The 15,371-nt window shown below is 36.1% G+C and overlaps 1 protein-coding gene across 1 annotated transcript; it reads right to left on the bottom strand.

The window, feature by feature from the left end:
- Positions 1-1,776: 1,776 nt before the first annotated feature.
- Positions 1,777-4,700, bottom strand: LOC105627543 (inhibin beta chain; the record flags this gene model as incomplete). Its single annotated transcript, XM_012208824.1, has 4 exons — positions 1,777-2,017; positions 2,539-2,716; positions 3,537-3,765; positions 4,473-4,700. Coding segments are annotated over 4 exons (876 nt in total), but the record flags the coding sequence as incomplete, so codon positions are not given.
- Positions 4,701-15,371: the final 10,671 nt, after the last annotated feature.

The following is a 15,371-nucleotide window of genomic DNA, read 5'->3' on the forward strand; positions in this document are numbered from 1 at the left end:
TTTAGGTCCGTTTTCACGATATATGATTACCTAAAGATTAAAGGTTACTGAGATTCATCAATGAAATTCATTTATGAATTTTTTGATAACTTTTAGATAACCATATAGTGTGAAAATAGGACTCAGAGTGAATTGTCACTCTTAAAAATTGAGCCATTCTTTTTCAAGAACTGGCTCAATTTTCATTTTTTAGAGATTCCACTCCAAAGAGCAGCTCGCAATTAGACACATTTTCGGCGTACATTCCAGTGGACTTTCGCGAGTTGATTCTCAGTAGCAACAATACAATTTTTTTTCATTCAGATTAAGGAAAATTGCAAAATGTTCTTAACATTACGGCATGAGATCGGGCGCGCGAGTGTAGTAGAATCTCTTTTTTCGATCGCGCGCACCGAATATTGTCATATATTTTTGCGTTTTACGAATTACATCGAATTGTCGGTATTTGTAAAAATCGTCGAAATATACGCACGCTCGCAACACCTCGTAACCGATCATAGTCCTAGGGCCAAACCTTACGCTTACTAATATAATTAATAATAATATTATAACTTTTCTCTTTAGCTTCTTTTGAACTTTGAGTACTTTTCATCTCACCCATCTCTCGTTTCCAATCCCCGACCCCGGCGCACTGGATTTATGTGTACTTATGCGTATAAGTATGTCGGTGTATATGGCTGCGTATGCGTGCGTGCGTACGTGTGTATTATATATTTATAATATATATATGTATATTTTTAGACTTTTAAATAGCATTTTTATTTACTTTTTAAATCGTTATTTTCAGTACTAAGTTTTTGCATAAAAAACAAGGCAATTAGAGAGATTGAGTTTCTTTCTCGTCTTTATACTTAATGCGCGCGCGCACCCGTACGCGATATTTCTATACTTCGGTTGAATCACGTCATGTGTATGTATGTGTCCGAGAATGTATATATATATATATATATATATATATATATTTATATTTATATAATATATACATCTTATATATATATATATATGTATAATCGTAAAAGTCACGTCTTTTACTTTCAATCGTTTTAATTATTCTCTTATTCTCACTCACTCACTCTCTTTCTCCTATTCTCTCATTCTCATCGCGCAACTAATAAAGAAACTAAGCTCTTGGATAAGAATACCGACTCTGAATACTTTCTCGCGTATCTCCTTTCTGCCTTTTACGATCACGTACAAATAAACCGGAGAGATATAGATAAATATATTATATATGCATATTGTAAACGACGCTTTGAAATCGAAACGCCGTGTCTCTTTTCTTCTCTTTTTTTTTACAAATTATCAACCGATAAGGTCTATTCTACGTATTCGACCATTCTATATTTTGTATATATATATATATATATATATATATATATAGAAAGGCCAATTTTTACTTTATCACCCCACGCGAATTACGCTCGAAACGCAATCGCATTGACGTGGTGTATAATCTAGCAAAATTACCTAGTTCTTTTGACTATCTTTGCATACCAGTCTACCCTCGGGTGTGTTCAGGAAATCACCCTCGCGCGGACCACCGTTCGAGCGCCGCGCGCTTGAATATTCGCACAGTGCTCGATCGACTTCCGATTTACCGGTTTTCTAATGTGAGATAATTCTCGCAGAATTCGGACGGTTTCTGAACCGATTTGTCGGACCAAGTCCGAGCTCGCGTTTATGATTCCGCGATCATTTTCTTTGTCTTTTTTTTTTACAAGATAGAAGCACGACGATCTTTTTCGACCGTGCTTCCGTCGTCTCCCTGTCGCATTTTTAAGGGCAACCACACTCGTCCACTACCATCTTCGGCAGATCTCTTTTGATTATATTTGAGTCCGGACCGTAGTAGATGAGCGACATGGGTGAGAACTTGAGAGGCGCGCAGCACGGTTGCATACCGGCCAGCCGATCCATCTTCCGGTATTCCTCAATCACGTGAGTGTAATAGTTGAGAAACGTGTCCGGCGTTCTGTGACCAGCCGCGCAGTCTCCTCTGCAGTAATTAGCGTAGTATCTGTCAGGGAAATTCATATTAACGTACCAGTAATGATACTCGTATATCGCGCTAATTTTCAATTTAAAATGTTTTTCTTTTGAGAGAGAAATATATCAGTTAATAATATATTATTACTGGCATTAGGATTGATATATTATTATATGCATTTTATGAATAATTAGATAATTTATATACTAAAAAATTATTAAATTTTAATAAATATTTATTTGAATAACTCTAAGTATAAATATTTATTAAATTTAAACATATATTTATTTGATACAAAAACCATTATCTTTTTTAAACATATATTTACTGTATGTATTAAGTTGTACTGTATGTATTAAATGTTTACTCAGTATTATTCAAAAAAATATGCATTAAGATTTAGTGAATTTTTTTCAGTGCAGATATTGGTCAAATTTGAATTTGAATACTTAACTTGAATTATATATATTTGAATACTAACTTACGTTGTTGTAATTATGAATAAGCGAGTAATTATATAGGAATTATTTTATGCTGTTCGCATTACTTACCCCTGAGGAGCGATAATCCAATCGTCCCACCCAAGCTGAGAGAAGCTGACATAGAACCTCTGCTTACAGCATTGACCTTTTATCGCGCCGCTGCACTCGATTGCTCGTCTTCTAACGCGCTTCGCGGCCGCTGGATCTGTACGCACAACTAGAAACGGTCTATCCGGATCGTGATCGCCTGAAAGAAAATACTTTTTAATTACAACATGCTTCCATTTGAGACCGAAGTATAATGTTATAAGTAATTGTAAAACATAATTTGATCGATCACGTCAGACCAGTATATAATTTTCGATAACACGATCGATCGGAATGCTTCAATCTTTTCAAATAAAACAATTAATTCAAAATCTCGTAATTATCTCTAATAAAACTAATTAAAATCGAAATTATTTTATTTTTTTACAGATTGAAAAAAATATTTGAAATCTTAGCTGCTTGTGAATATTACCTTGCAAATTTGGAAATCATTAAAGAAGAGCATATTCTGTATGTTGTAATAAAATGAAAATCATTACAGTAAAAAATTAATGTTATAGTAATAATAATTAATAATATTTTCGTGCTAGTTTTCAAGATGACATTCATAATAGTATTCGAACATATATATATATATATATATATATATTAGGTGTGGGAAAAAGTTCGTGGCGTTTTTTCTATTAGATGGCATTAAAAAAACGCCACGAACTTTTCCCCACACCTAATATATAGATATATAAATCAATTAGATCAGAGGTCGGTAAACTTTTTCTGTAAATAGTTATATAGTAAATAATTTCAAATTTTATGGTTTAAAAAGATATTATATTATATAAATACTTATGTAAAAAAGAGAAAACAAATTTCCTCACATTTTTTATTATACACAAAATTCAAAATATATAAAAAATTGCATCTGTCATACAAAAATAAGCGACTTTGCTGATTCTTAAGTTAGATAAATGAATTGACCGCGAACATTTGTCAAATTTTTCGAAATTTTCGTCAGGTATTACCTTTCGAATTTAGGGACGACTCGATCACGTGCGGTGAATGCCCATCGAAGGTCGATACATGGACATGCGAGCCGCACCCGCTGCAGTCGACGAGCAACGTCAGTTTATCTTTCGAGTAGTTCGTCGTGTACCATCTGCTGACGATCTTCGTCACGTCGAATTTCTGCCAGCCGAGCTGGCCGACGTTCACAACAAGAGATGTCACCATCTCTAGATGTTGCCCGAGTTCCTGTAGATTGAATCGCTTATTTAAGAACAAGAAAATTTTATTCTAACATAACATAATATTATAAGGCTGCATTATGATACTTTTATGTGTCTTAAGGAGTAATATATTTTTTTCAAATAATTAATACGATTGCAAGAAATATTTCGGTTAGATATTTTTCAATTTCTTTTTTAATTATGCTGCGATTAATTAAAAGAGGGATCAAGAGAGCGTATTAAAATCTTGTTATTAAAATGTAAAAATTTGCATGATTTTGCAAGAATAACTGCAAGATTCACACAATCATTATAGACCCGAACTCCATATATTACAAAAAAAATACATTTATATGAAAAAAATAATTTTGCAAAAATATCTAAAGAAAAATATTTAAAGATATAGATCCGAAAATTTTATTGGATCAAATAATTATGTAGAATTCTCAAGCATGAGTGAAGCAAAAATTTTTGACATTTTAGCAATCAACTTGAACGTCTTACTTTAGTTCAGCAAAATTATTTCAGATTATTATGTATATTTAACTTAGATATTTCGATAAGATCATTCTTTTCATGTAAGGAAGAATAAAAACTAAATGTTTAATACGAGATGAATCAGAATAGCAATACACACAATTATAGCGCTTATTTCTTATTTATATTATTTAAAACAAAGATTTTTATGAAATAATATTCTCTTTTGAATTATCGATCAGAGGAATGGATTACCTTGCCTCGGAGATGTGTCGTATTACCGCAGTGCACTCTGAATACCCAGAGAGTGATATTTCTTTGGTTTATCTGACTGTGACGATGATGCTGATAGTGATGGGCATGCTTGAGCTCAACTCTCGCCCACAAGGTAGCCCTTTTGATTCTCAGAGGTTCCAATGCCGGTTCACCGCTCGACATCGGAAATTCCAGCAATGGCTGGCCATTCAACGTGTGCCCTGTAATAGAAAAAATATTTTAATTTTTAGATACAAAATTAAATAAAATTAAGGGCTTACTTTAAATAATTTGCATAATTCTAATTTGGTGTTCTAATTCAAGAAATTAATTATTTTTAAAATGTCCACGTTGCATAATTAGAAGCACGAGACTAATTAATATTTTGACTGATGGGAAAAATATTAAAGATACAGCCATTTATATATTCCTGATAAATATCGAATATTTTTATTTGAAATAAATTTTAGCAATAGATACGAATCGTAAAGACAGAGAGGGCAATAATATTCAGAGAAGAAAGAATTTCGAAAATGAGCATTAATTATACGCATCATGTGCAACATAATGTGTGCAATTGCTAATTTCCGGCGTGTTCACGATAAAAATGTCGCGTCCGCATGGATAGGTTTTTCCAGACTTCATTTTTTTTCTTTCTTCCTTTTATGATGTACTAGAAATTACGCGCCGGACTTCATTCATATATAGGGTGTCTTATAATATTTAAGCTTAAATTTATGATAGATTTCTTGTTGACATCTCATTAAAAAAAAAATTAACGCGGAATAGGTCAGTATTTTTCAAGTGTTTTATATTAAATATCTATAATATATAAAAATCTTAGTAATCAAAACTTTGAATTAAAATTTTAACAAATTTATTTAAATATTCCATTGTTCAATTGTGTATTATTATTCAATCAAATGTTCTAGAATATATCTCAAAAGTCTAAGACTACATTTTTAGAATGTCCACGTTGCATAATTAGAAGCACGAGACTAAATATTTTGACTGATGGGAAAAATATTAAAGATACAGCCATTTATATATTCCTGATAAATATCGAATATTTTTATTTGAAATAAATTTTAGCAATACGAATCGTAAAGACAGAGAGGGCAATAATATATATATCTGTCAAAACGCGACCAAAGAACGACTTCTTAATCAGTTGTGATCAAAACCTAGCGTGTCTCGATGTTTCAAGAGAAAGTTTCTAAATTGAGCTTAGAAGAATCTAATCATTGTAATTAAGCTTTGCACTTCCCGCAGCCACCCTTTATATATGTACGCGCATACATATATAAGTACACACACAGAAACGCGCAGCACACGTACACGTACTGCGTTCAACGCTCGTTCACTCGAAAGCATCGCTCCTCGTCTCTCTTCTCCTTCTTCTTCGTGGGGGGTGTACGTATACACCTGCTTGCGTCTGTGTGGCGCGTGTAGAGTGAAAGCAGGGCGGCTTCATCCTTTAACGGTTTGGTGAGTCACGGACCGGGGTGATTCGGGGTAGGGATAAGCACAGGGTGTCTGCCGCCCGTCTGCCTTCTGCCTTTCACCGCGCACCCCTTTGTCGTAACCCTCTATCGCCACCACCACTGCCGCCGTCGCCGCCGCCACCACCCACCCGCACCCTCGACTCCGCAGTCAACTAGCCGCGTCGCTGCGCGCACTACGACGGCCGATATACATGCGATTATATCGCCGCTCGTTGTCTTTGCGATTGTAATGACTTGTAATGACCAGTAATGTCACGCGAAAATTTGCGGCGTCCCATGGGGATGATTCGTAACGATTTGCCACGGCGTTTGCTTCAGAAAGATATACTGAGATTTACAACATCTCGAACATTTCGCAGAGAATTTTTCCTTGCTCGCAATATATATATATAAAACATATGTATATAACATATGTGATATTTTCTCTCTATTGTAGACTTTTGACGAATATTCTTCAATCTTCTTGAAATGTTTTAATTAGATACATGTATAATATACTCGTGAATATCTCGGAAGATCTTTTGATAAACTACGAATTATGCATGAAAAGCATATAAAATTGTAAGAGCAGATTTAAGAATTAAATTAAAAAAAATGAAATATTGCAAAAAATGTTATACATAGATTGTAAGAAAAATTAATTTTATTTGATGAGCTAATTTTTCATTTAATGATTGGATCATTTTAGGGATAGAAGATATTTAAAAAGGCAAAATACGTGAATAAAAGCTTATAATATCGCAGACGATTCTAGAAAAGAAGATAAGGAAGGTTTCAATCGATTTTGCGAAATTCAGGGAGAGCACAATGGAACAATTTCGTAACGTTCTCGTCCTTCGCGAAAGCACCACGCCCGAACATACTCAACTCGATCTTCTTTTAGAAGATGGAATCGGGAGCGATGTAATTTTTGTATGATAAAATTGCTACGGATAACTATACATGATAATAATTGAATTTCAAGAATATTCAGAAAGAGATTTTCTCTAAATTAAATGAAATTGAATCCTATTTAATCAAATTGAACTGAACAATTTAATCTTGTCAATTTAATTATTTTATTTTATTTTATTTATATATTTATTATTGATTTAAACATTTTATAAATATTCTATTTCTATCAAAAATATGAATACAATATCTTATTCCAGATGCGAAGCTATTTTCTTCTTTTTTTACGGAAAGAACAGTTTTATTCTAAAAAAATTTACAATTTTAGAATAATTTTCTTAGACCGTCAGAATAATTATGTTATAGAATGCAAGAACATCAAAACTTTTTGTAGTATTTTTATTTTGCAGTTTATTATGCTTAAGCATCCCATATATCCAATAATTTTTATAATCCAACAAAGTTTTAAAAAATTAAAAAATTATTAAAAAAATTTATCTCTGTATTTTTAAAATTATTATAAATATTTTTGCGTATACTGAAAAAATATTTATTATATTTATATCTTAATAATAAATTTTTTTTAAATATTTATAAATAAACATTTACTTATAATAAATATTTATTTATAAATATTCAAAGAAATATCTGTAATTAAGATATATAATAATTTTTTTTCAATGTAGTAATACATTCGCATTGGTGTACACAGTTTAATGTTTGTTAATGTTTCACATTATGAATAAAACGCGTCTAAACAGAGGAATAGGATAACGTTTTTATCTCATGATTTAGCGAGAGGAGATTGAGGCGGATATGCGGATATGGACGAAAAAGTGCGATATAAAACGTGGCTCCAGAATGCTCCACGTCCTTGGCACATGATCGACAACAAGAGTAATAAGGATTTTTAGTGGTGGAATACTTGTAGCACAATCCCTCAAGACATTGAAATTATGCATTGGCTTCCTAAACTGGCATCCCTCCTTAGCGCATTGGATATCCCGAAAGTTGTTCATTTTCCTCCGATTGTATCCGGGTTGAGAGACATAACGTTTTAATACATAAGAATTAGAATCGAGAAAAAGTACAATAGCTTCGTGAATTTTATAAGGAATTTTACCGGATTGTTGTATCATCTCTGTATCGCGTTCCCACAAAATTACAACACTCGTGTAACCGTGGATTCATTTCTCGTTCTCCATAATTCTTTCTCTCTATATCTTCCTCTCGTTTACGCCGGCCAAGTATTGTGTATGTTTAAGTCGTAATTGAATTGATGCATTCTTATCAAAATCATCATTCTTGTTGGTTTAAATAAAACATCGAAATTTCGAATTAAACAGGTCGCTTATAGTCACTTATTCTTCGAGATTCGACATCTCGATATGATTTACTCTGTCTCGACTTTTCGTTCTGCATAAAGAATCTCGTATCTTCGATTTTCTGCACGATCTTCTACTGAGCTCTCTCTTTTGGGCCTTCTCTCTCCTCTCTCTCTCTCTCTCTCTCTCCCCCCCCTTTTCCACCCTCTCTTTATTTTTCTCTTTTCCTCTCTCACCCTGAATCGCGTGTTCTACATTTTCGTAGTTCGATTTTCTAACGGCCTCGCTCGAGTTTCGAGTGCGTCGTCTGTCGCACATTTCGAGGTCGGTACATCGGGTGGTACTTTTGCCCCCCGTGCGCCGCAATGCGACACCACCACGGGAATCTGCGCCCGGTTTCTCTCTTCTCTCACAGGAACGACGAGACTTTTTTCCCTTATGACGAATACCATTCCGAATAAAATTCACACGAATGAATGGTCGACAATCGCCTGGCACTTTTTTGTACGCGCGTGATGCCAGCAGAAGTACCGCGACTTCAGTAACCGACATTTTCCGGATAGATTGAAATCGGGGTTGAAATATTTACTTGTACATTTACTTCGCAATTTCTAATAATATTTTTGTAAACGACTGCTTTTCGATCTGAGTTCTAATCAATTAATTTTCGATGTAATTATCGCAAATCAGGTGATTTCAGAAATTATTTTACATATCAATCTCAAAGCAGCGAGTATTGCTATCAAAATAAATTAATAACATAATAAATTGAATTAATAATATAATAAATGATTGGTTTTAGCAGAAAAAGCAACTTTGTAACTATTATGAGATTTTTTAAAATAATTAATTTATTATACATTTACATTCAATGAGGAACTAAGATCAAAGATCAATCGTATCGAAGAATTTTACATCAGTTGCAAAGCTGTTTTTTCTGCTAAACGCAGCCAATATAAAAGGTATCGCTCAAATATAGTGGCTTCAGATTATAATGGTGAGTAAACGTTATCGAGCGAATCAATCTATTAGTATGGCCAAGGTTCGAGTGTTATAGGCTTTATATCACACCTATTGCGTCCTCGATGAGCAAAATTTTCTGAGAAACGCTCTAAGAATAATCTGACAATAAAAAAGAAATGCGTAGGAAACAGAACGGAATAAAAATGCGAAAGAAACTTCGAGACTGCAAAATGATCTAAAATATTAAGGGAGCATAGTAATAAATTGCATGATATTGATTTACTCGATCATTCCAACAACAAAATAAGTCCATAATTTTCGAGAATCCAAGGTAGTTAATGGAGTGTGTTGTAAACGTGTGAATATATAGCATATAGTGTACGAAAACAATGCAGCTTTGTTGTATATAGCAAATTGTAGATGTTGCATTTGGAAAAATATTACATTAAACATTAACACTCGGAAGCAATGATACTTCTGAGAAATAATGCGATTTTTAGCGAGTCGTTATTATTCTCGAAATAGAAGGACTCTCAGATCTAGCTGACATGTTAGAATCGTAAATGCCTTAAGCATCTCACTTGACTTCGACAATGATTGGCAAGCTCCTCGTGACCTTGCATCAGATATCTGCCGCGAGATAACTCGCGTCGTCCTACTTTTGAAATTTTCCCGGCGGCGCTTTCTATCGAAATTGTCGCTTAAGAACTCTCAATTCCGCGTTCTCTAATTTAATAGAAAGCTTTTTCATTGGAGATACCAGCGACGGGAAAAAAAAAGGTCAGGGCTTTTCCGAGTTTAGACCGTAGATATATAGTTCTAGATTCGTAGGTCCTAGATTTGCCCTAAAGATGCTGATATATCGTCCTGACATCTTTCCGCGCTCCCTACACTTACAAGCGCACACAAAGAGACAATCCAAAACTCACCCCTGCTATTTGATAAATATGCTTTTTATGGAAATTAAATAGGATTGATTATAAGAAAAATGAGGAAAGAAATATAAAAGTTCAAGATTTACACAAAAATAGAAATAAATAATTAAAAAGAAATTTTCCTTTTTTATAATAATTTGTAATATAATTATTATTTTTATGAATTCAAAAACAATTTTTTTTTTAGCAAATATTTAAGCATCGTTCATTATTTTAATTTCTAACATTATAATTGCCGAATATAAAATTTCTCTTAATTATATTTATTAATTATATTTATTCTCTTCGTTCTCGTTTCTCATTGGTATTATAATTTTTTTCAATTCCTTGTTTTAATTATAAATATAAATTATCACAAAGGAACAAATTTTATTGTTTAGATATAATAAATATGTATTATTACATATTTATTACATCTAAAATAAATATATTATTAATTATGAGCATAGCACGCATATTCTAAATTGTTTCTGCTTTAAATAATATTATTGGATCCGAAATGGGATAAAAAATTTTCACATGCCTCTGCCTAACTTCCTTACATCAGTCATAACCGCGTGTAATCGAGGTTAGCGCGATCTCTCTCGGTGGCGGAGAATAAATTTCGCACACGCATGTCAGTAAGTCAAAGTAAGATCTCTCCGTCGCCAAATTGTCCATTTGAAATGCTACGATGTCGAGGAAAAGGCGCGACGGCATCGAAGGAAATCGAGAAAACGTCGCGAATGATTGAGAGTCGGGGGGGGGGGGAGGGGCGATGATGGTCGAGAAACGAGGATCGAGAAGTCGGAGGATGAGGAAAACGTTTGGGAAAAGAAAACGACGTTGCCGACGACGTTGACCTGGCAGTATCTACCGAGTTGGTAGAATCATCCCGCCAAGTGTGCTTACGAAAGGATGAGTTATCATAGTTAAATTGGGATTGGTTTTCATTGATTAAGGATAATGGTTCCTGCACACCGAACGCGGTAAAGCTTGCGGCAGAAATTGGCGCGACAGCCAATCAGTTTATCACCTTTCCATAAAAGCGAAAGAATGATTGGCTACTGTGCTAACTTCCGGCAAGCATTGCTGCGCTAAATGTGTAGGAGCCATTATCCTTGCCTGACAATGAAACAGCCATAAGATTATCTTGACTTAGATTAGAGATAAAACTAGATTAGAGATAAAACTAGATTTTTGACGTCAAAATTAAAAAACTGAATTAAAGTAATTCATGAAAAGAACAATTTTACTGAAATATTTTACTAAAAATTTAACTAGATACAGATCTAAAAAAAATTTTGTCGGATCATCAAAATAATTATGTAAAAAGTTCAAACGTGATGACTAATGCTGCTGAAAAGTTTTGACATTCTAACTGTCTTGAGTATCCTGCATAATTATTTTGATAACCTAACAAAATTATTTTTAAGTCTATATCTAACTAAATTTTTAAAAAATTTAACGTAACGTTCTTTTCAAAAGATCGCTGCTAAATGTGCAATATCAAATTTTGTCAAATTTGCCAATGACAACAGAGAAAATCGAATTAATGAAATATAAAATATGTAGGAACTATGAATGTATATCACAGCCTCGTACAACGAAAATAGCATTATATTAATCTCATTGAAGGTTTCATTAAATACCTTTAATTTATTTATATGGTTGATAATTTTTAATATGCTTAAGAAAATGGCATTTAGAAAATTAGTGGATGAAGATTGGGAAACATTCAACAGAAAATTATAGGATAATGGCAAAATTGCTTTCATCGCCGAAAGCAGCCAATGACTTTCAAAGACGATTATTCAGGTTCTATTTGGACAATATCAAGGGCGGTTTATTTCCGCCGTCGACACGCGAGTAGAGATCCCCGACGAAGCGTCGGAGACTATAATTCTTTCGCGGGAGAGAAATTGGGAGGAAAGGGCGGCAACGAAGACTATCCGAGGATCCGGTCGAATGTAAGCGGCAGCTTACATAGTTTGTCACTGACAACTCGCCGACGAACGAGATTTTGGTTCGTCCTTGGAGTCGGGACGGAGAGATCGTTGGAGATAGGATGAGCCTCGAGGGATAAACACGAAATTCCCCGCTTCGAAGGCCGGGGAAATAGCGAGAGAAAGCAGTGATTTCTAAGACAATTCGCGGCCGTCTCGATGTATCGGAGACGAGAGGAGAGATCGCACATCCTGTCGTACGAATCGGCATCGTTGCGAGGATCGCGGCTAGATGAATAAATGAAGAAGCACCGTCGAGCAAACCCTATTTTGCCGTTTCCCAAATGAGGCGGTCCCGCAAAAACTGCTGAGGCAACTTGAAGCCAGACAGCGAAACGGAGACGACGGCGCGGTAGTCGGAGATAACGGCGAGGCTTCGAAAAGAATTTTTTTTCGCGTACTTTCATCATCCTGGTACCGAGAATCTTCGCAAGGACAAATCGTGTAACAATAGTCTCCCGAGATAGTGGTTCCAAAAGTTCTAATACACAATGTATCTCCCGTACCTACTTCGTTTTATCTGCAAACTCGTGAGCCGATCTCGAATCGATTCTTGGCTGAAATTTTGCAACCTCGACAACTTACTCTGAATTATAAAAGAATGAAAGTTTAAAGGAAATTTTTTATTTTTTAATTAGATAGTTATGACGATAAGAAAATTTGATAATTACAACGATAATTAAATCAAATGTTGTTCAAAGAATACGTTATCAAATTCGATATCTTTGAATTATAAAAGAATAAAAGTTTAGAAAAACAATTTATTTTTAATTAGGTATTTAACGTTGAAAAAATTTGATTTAATAACAATAATTAAAGTCACAAATATTGTTCAGTAAATATATCGTTAAATCGAATTTAATTGCGATTGGTTGAAGAGCGAATCGGATAATTATTTTGGACAGACTCCGTAGGCTTTAAAAATGATCGCTCGATGGAACGAACATCGTATCGATTGTTGGAACAGAGGAAACGAATTCGCATGGACCAGCAAAGTGCATTAGACTAGATCAGTGCGGTAGGAAGTGGAAGTTTGGCTCGAAGTAAGAGCGATCCGCGGAAGGAGAGCGGAAGGGGGATTACAACTGTTACCAAGAACGAGAACGAACAAGACAAGGGGGACGGGGATTGTACAGGAAGCGAGGAGATTGCGGCTTGAGATTGATGAAGAGACGAGGAGAATGCGATTTTTAAGCATCGCTTAAATCGGGACGCCCTTAAAGGCGGGGTATAATTTCATGGGTCTCCGGGGAGTGAAGTCACGCGGAAACGGAAGGAAGTTCTCGCAGTTAGGGTGCCGCGTAAGAGAGTGATTATTAGGGCGGAAAGCCGGAAATTCGTGAGGTTTCTCCTACTCAAGGCGGTTCTTCGAAACGCGTTAAAATTAAGGCCTCGAGATAAGTTATCCTGACGATGTGTACGAAAACGGTTGCGTGCGCATGATTACCGAGTCCGGTAATTATTGTCGAAAGCGGAATATAGAAAGAGGATTCGATCGAACTGATGTCTGCGTCGCCGTGGACAATACGAAGAAAATGCATGGTGCACTACGACGTCCGTCGATAAAAAATTTAAAATAATACCGTGTTCTCTCTCTCTCTCTCACACACACACACACACACACACACACACACACACGCGCGCGCGCGCGCACACACACATACGCGGATAGTTAAAATGAAATATCCTATATGCAAAGACTATCCGGTAGCATCATTAGATAAGAAGTCCAACTTGAACAAGCTCAGTGCGAATTTAATTACAGCGCGATGTCACTGACGTGTTCCAGACATAGTACCACGTATACAAGCGCGATAACTCGACTCGTATCGTGTAGGGCTGAGGCGATTGACCGTAATACGACCAGTCAAATAAGAGGGTCAGATATAGCCAGTTAGTAACCCTGATCCAGATCTATCGCCACGTGGTCGCTCGCAGCTACGTACCCCGCTGTTTAAAGCACGTGTGACGTATCCGCGCGATCGTATATACGCGGCAATGTGTATCCCCCTCTCCCCCCTCCTCGAATCTCAGGATTTGATTTCTCTCGCCGTCGTCGTCGACCGACTCGATCGAGAGACAATTTCACCATCGTTAAAGGAAAAATCGACGATGTCCGCTTTGGGTGTGGCTGATGCGGTTCACACTGGAATTGCGACCTATGCGACCAAGTTGTCTGATCTGCGCGTAGAGAAGGAGCGAGTAGAAACGATCGAACAAGGTCAGACGTTCTCTAGACATTTTGAAATTATGTGACGTCTCAATTTTCTCGGAGTTGCATTGTTTGCACACAATTTGTAAGCTTAAACGGAGCAGTAGTCTGTCAAAGAGAACGACGTAGAATCGAAGGTTCTTTTTTTTTTTAAGTCACGCAGTGACTTAAATAGTTAAACGTTATCGCGTTCGTTAGGCATTAATAGTGACACCTTATGAGCGATACAAATCGCTCATAAGGTGTCACTACTATTTGCAATTTAGTTTTGGGAATCAGGAACCATACAGAGAATCTGATGTACACGGAAAAGAGGAGTGGTACAATGAATTCGCTGCGAGTTTTACGCGAACGGAGGTTGCACATGTAAGACCCCGATAATACATTAGACGAACGTGTATCGGAGAAATTAAAGACAATGCCAAGAAAAAGATACGACAGCGGATAGCATGCGGGGTTGAATGCGGTGGGACAACGGGGAGTAGACTGAGGAAAAGAGAAAGAGAAAGAGAGCAAGAGATAGATGAATTGGTAGATAAATAGAGAGGTCGCGTAGCCAAAGAGAGAAAAAGCGATAGAGGGCGGAAGAAGAAAATGGGAGAGGGATAAGAGTGTAGACGGAAGGGAAGTACACGGAGGAGGACAGCAGAGAAGAAAAGGGAGGAAAGAAGAAACATGAGGGTGAAGACGCAAGATGATCAGGAAGACAGACGAAGGGAAAAGAGAAAGAAAGAGAGAGGGGAGAGGAAGGGCACACGGAGAATAGAGGAAGCGAGAAGAAATAACCCTACCCTTTTCTAGCTTGAAGCGGAGAGTGTACTAGGATGAGGAAAGTCAAGAGGGAATAAAGGGGGTGTAGGAGATATACGAAGAGCGGCGCCCAGCTGGAGCCACGTGCATCGATCTGACTACAGGCGCCAGCCGTCCTATCCGTCGGCTCGTTCGTCCATGAGTTCGACCCTGCCCCACTCCAACTCATCCCGAACCGTTTCATCCCATCCTGAACCGTCAAACTCCCGGTTCTAATACTCCCCATAAAGAGAGAGAGAGAGAGAGAGAGAGAGAGTGGAGGGGCGGGGGTAG

Source organism: Atta cephalotes (assembly GCF_000143395.1).
Source record: "Atta cephalotes unplaced genomic scaffold scaffold00009, whole genome shotgun sequence".
In the NCBI taxonomy this organism is placed as follows: Eukaryota; Metazoa; Arthropoda; class Insecta; order Hymenoptera; family Formicidae; genus Atta; species Atta cephalotes.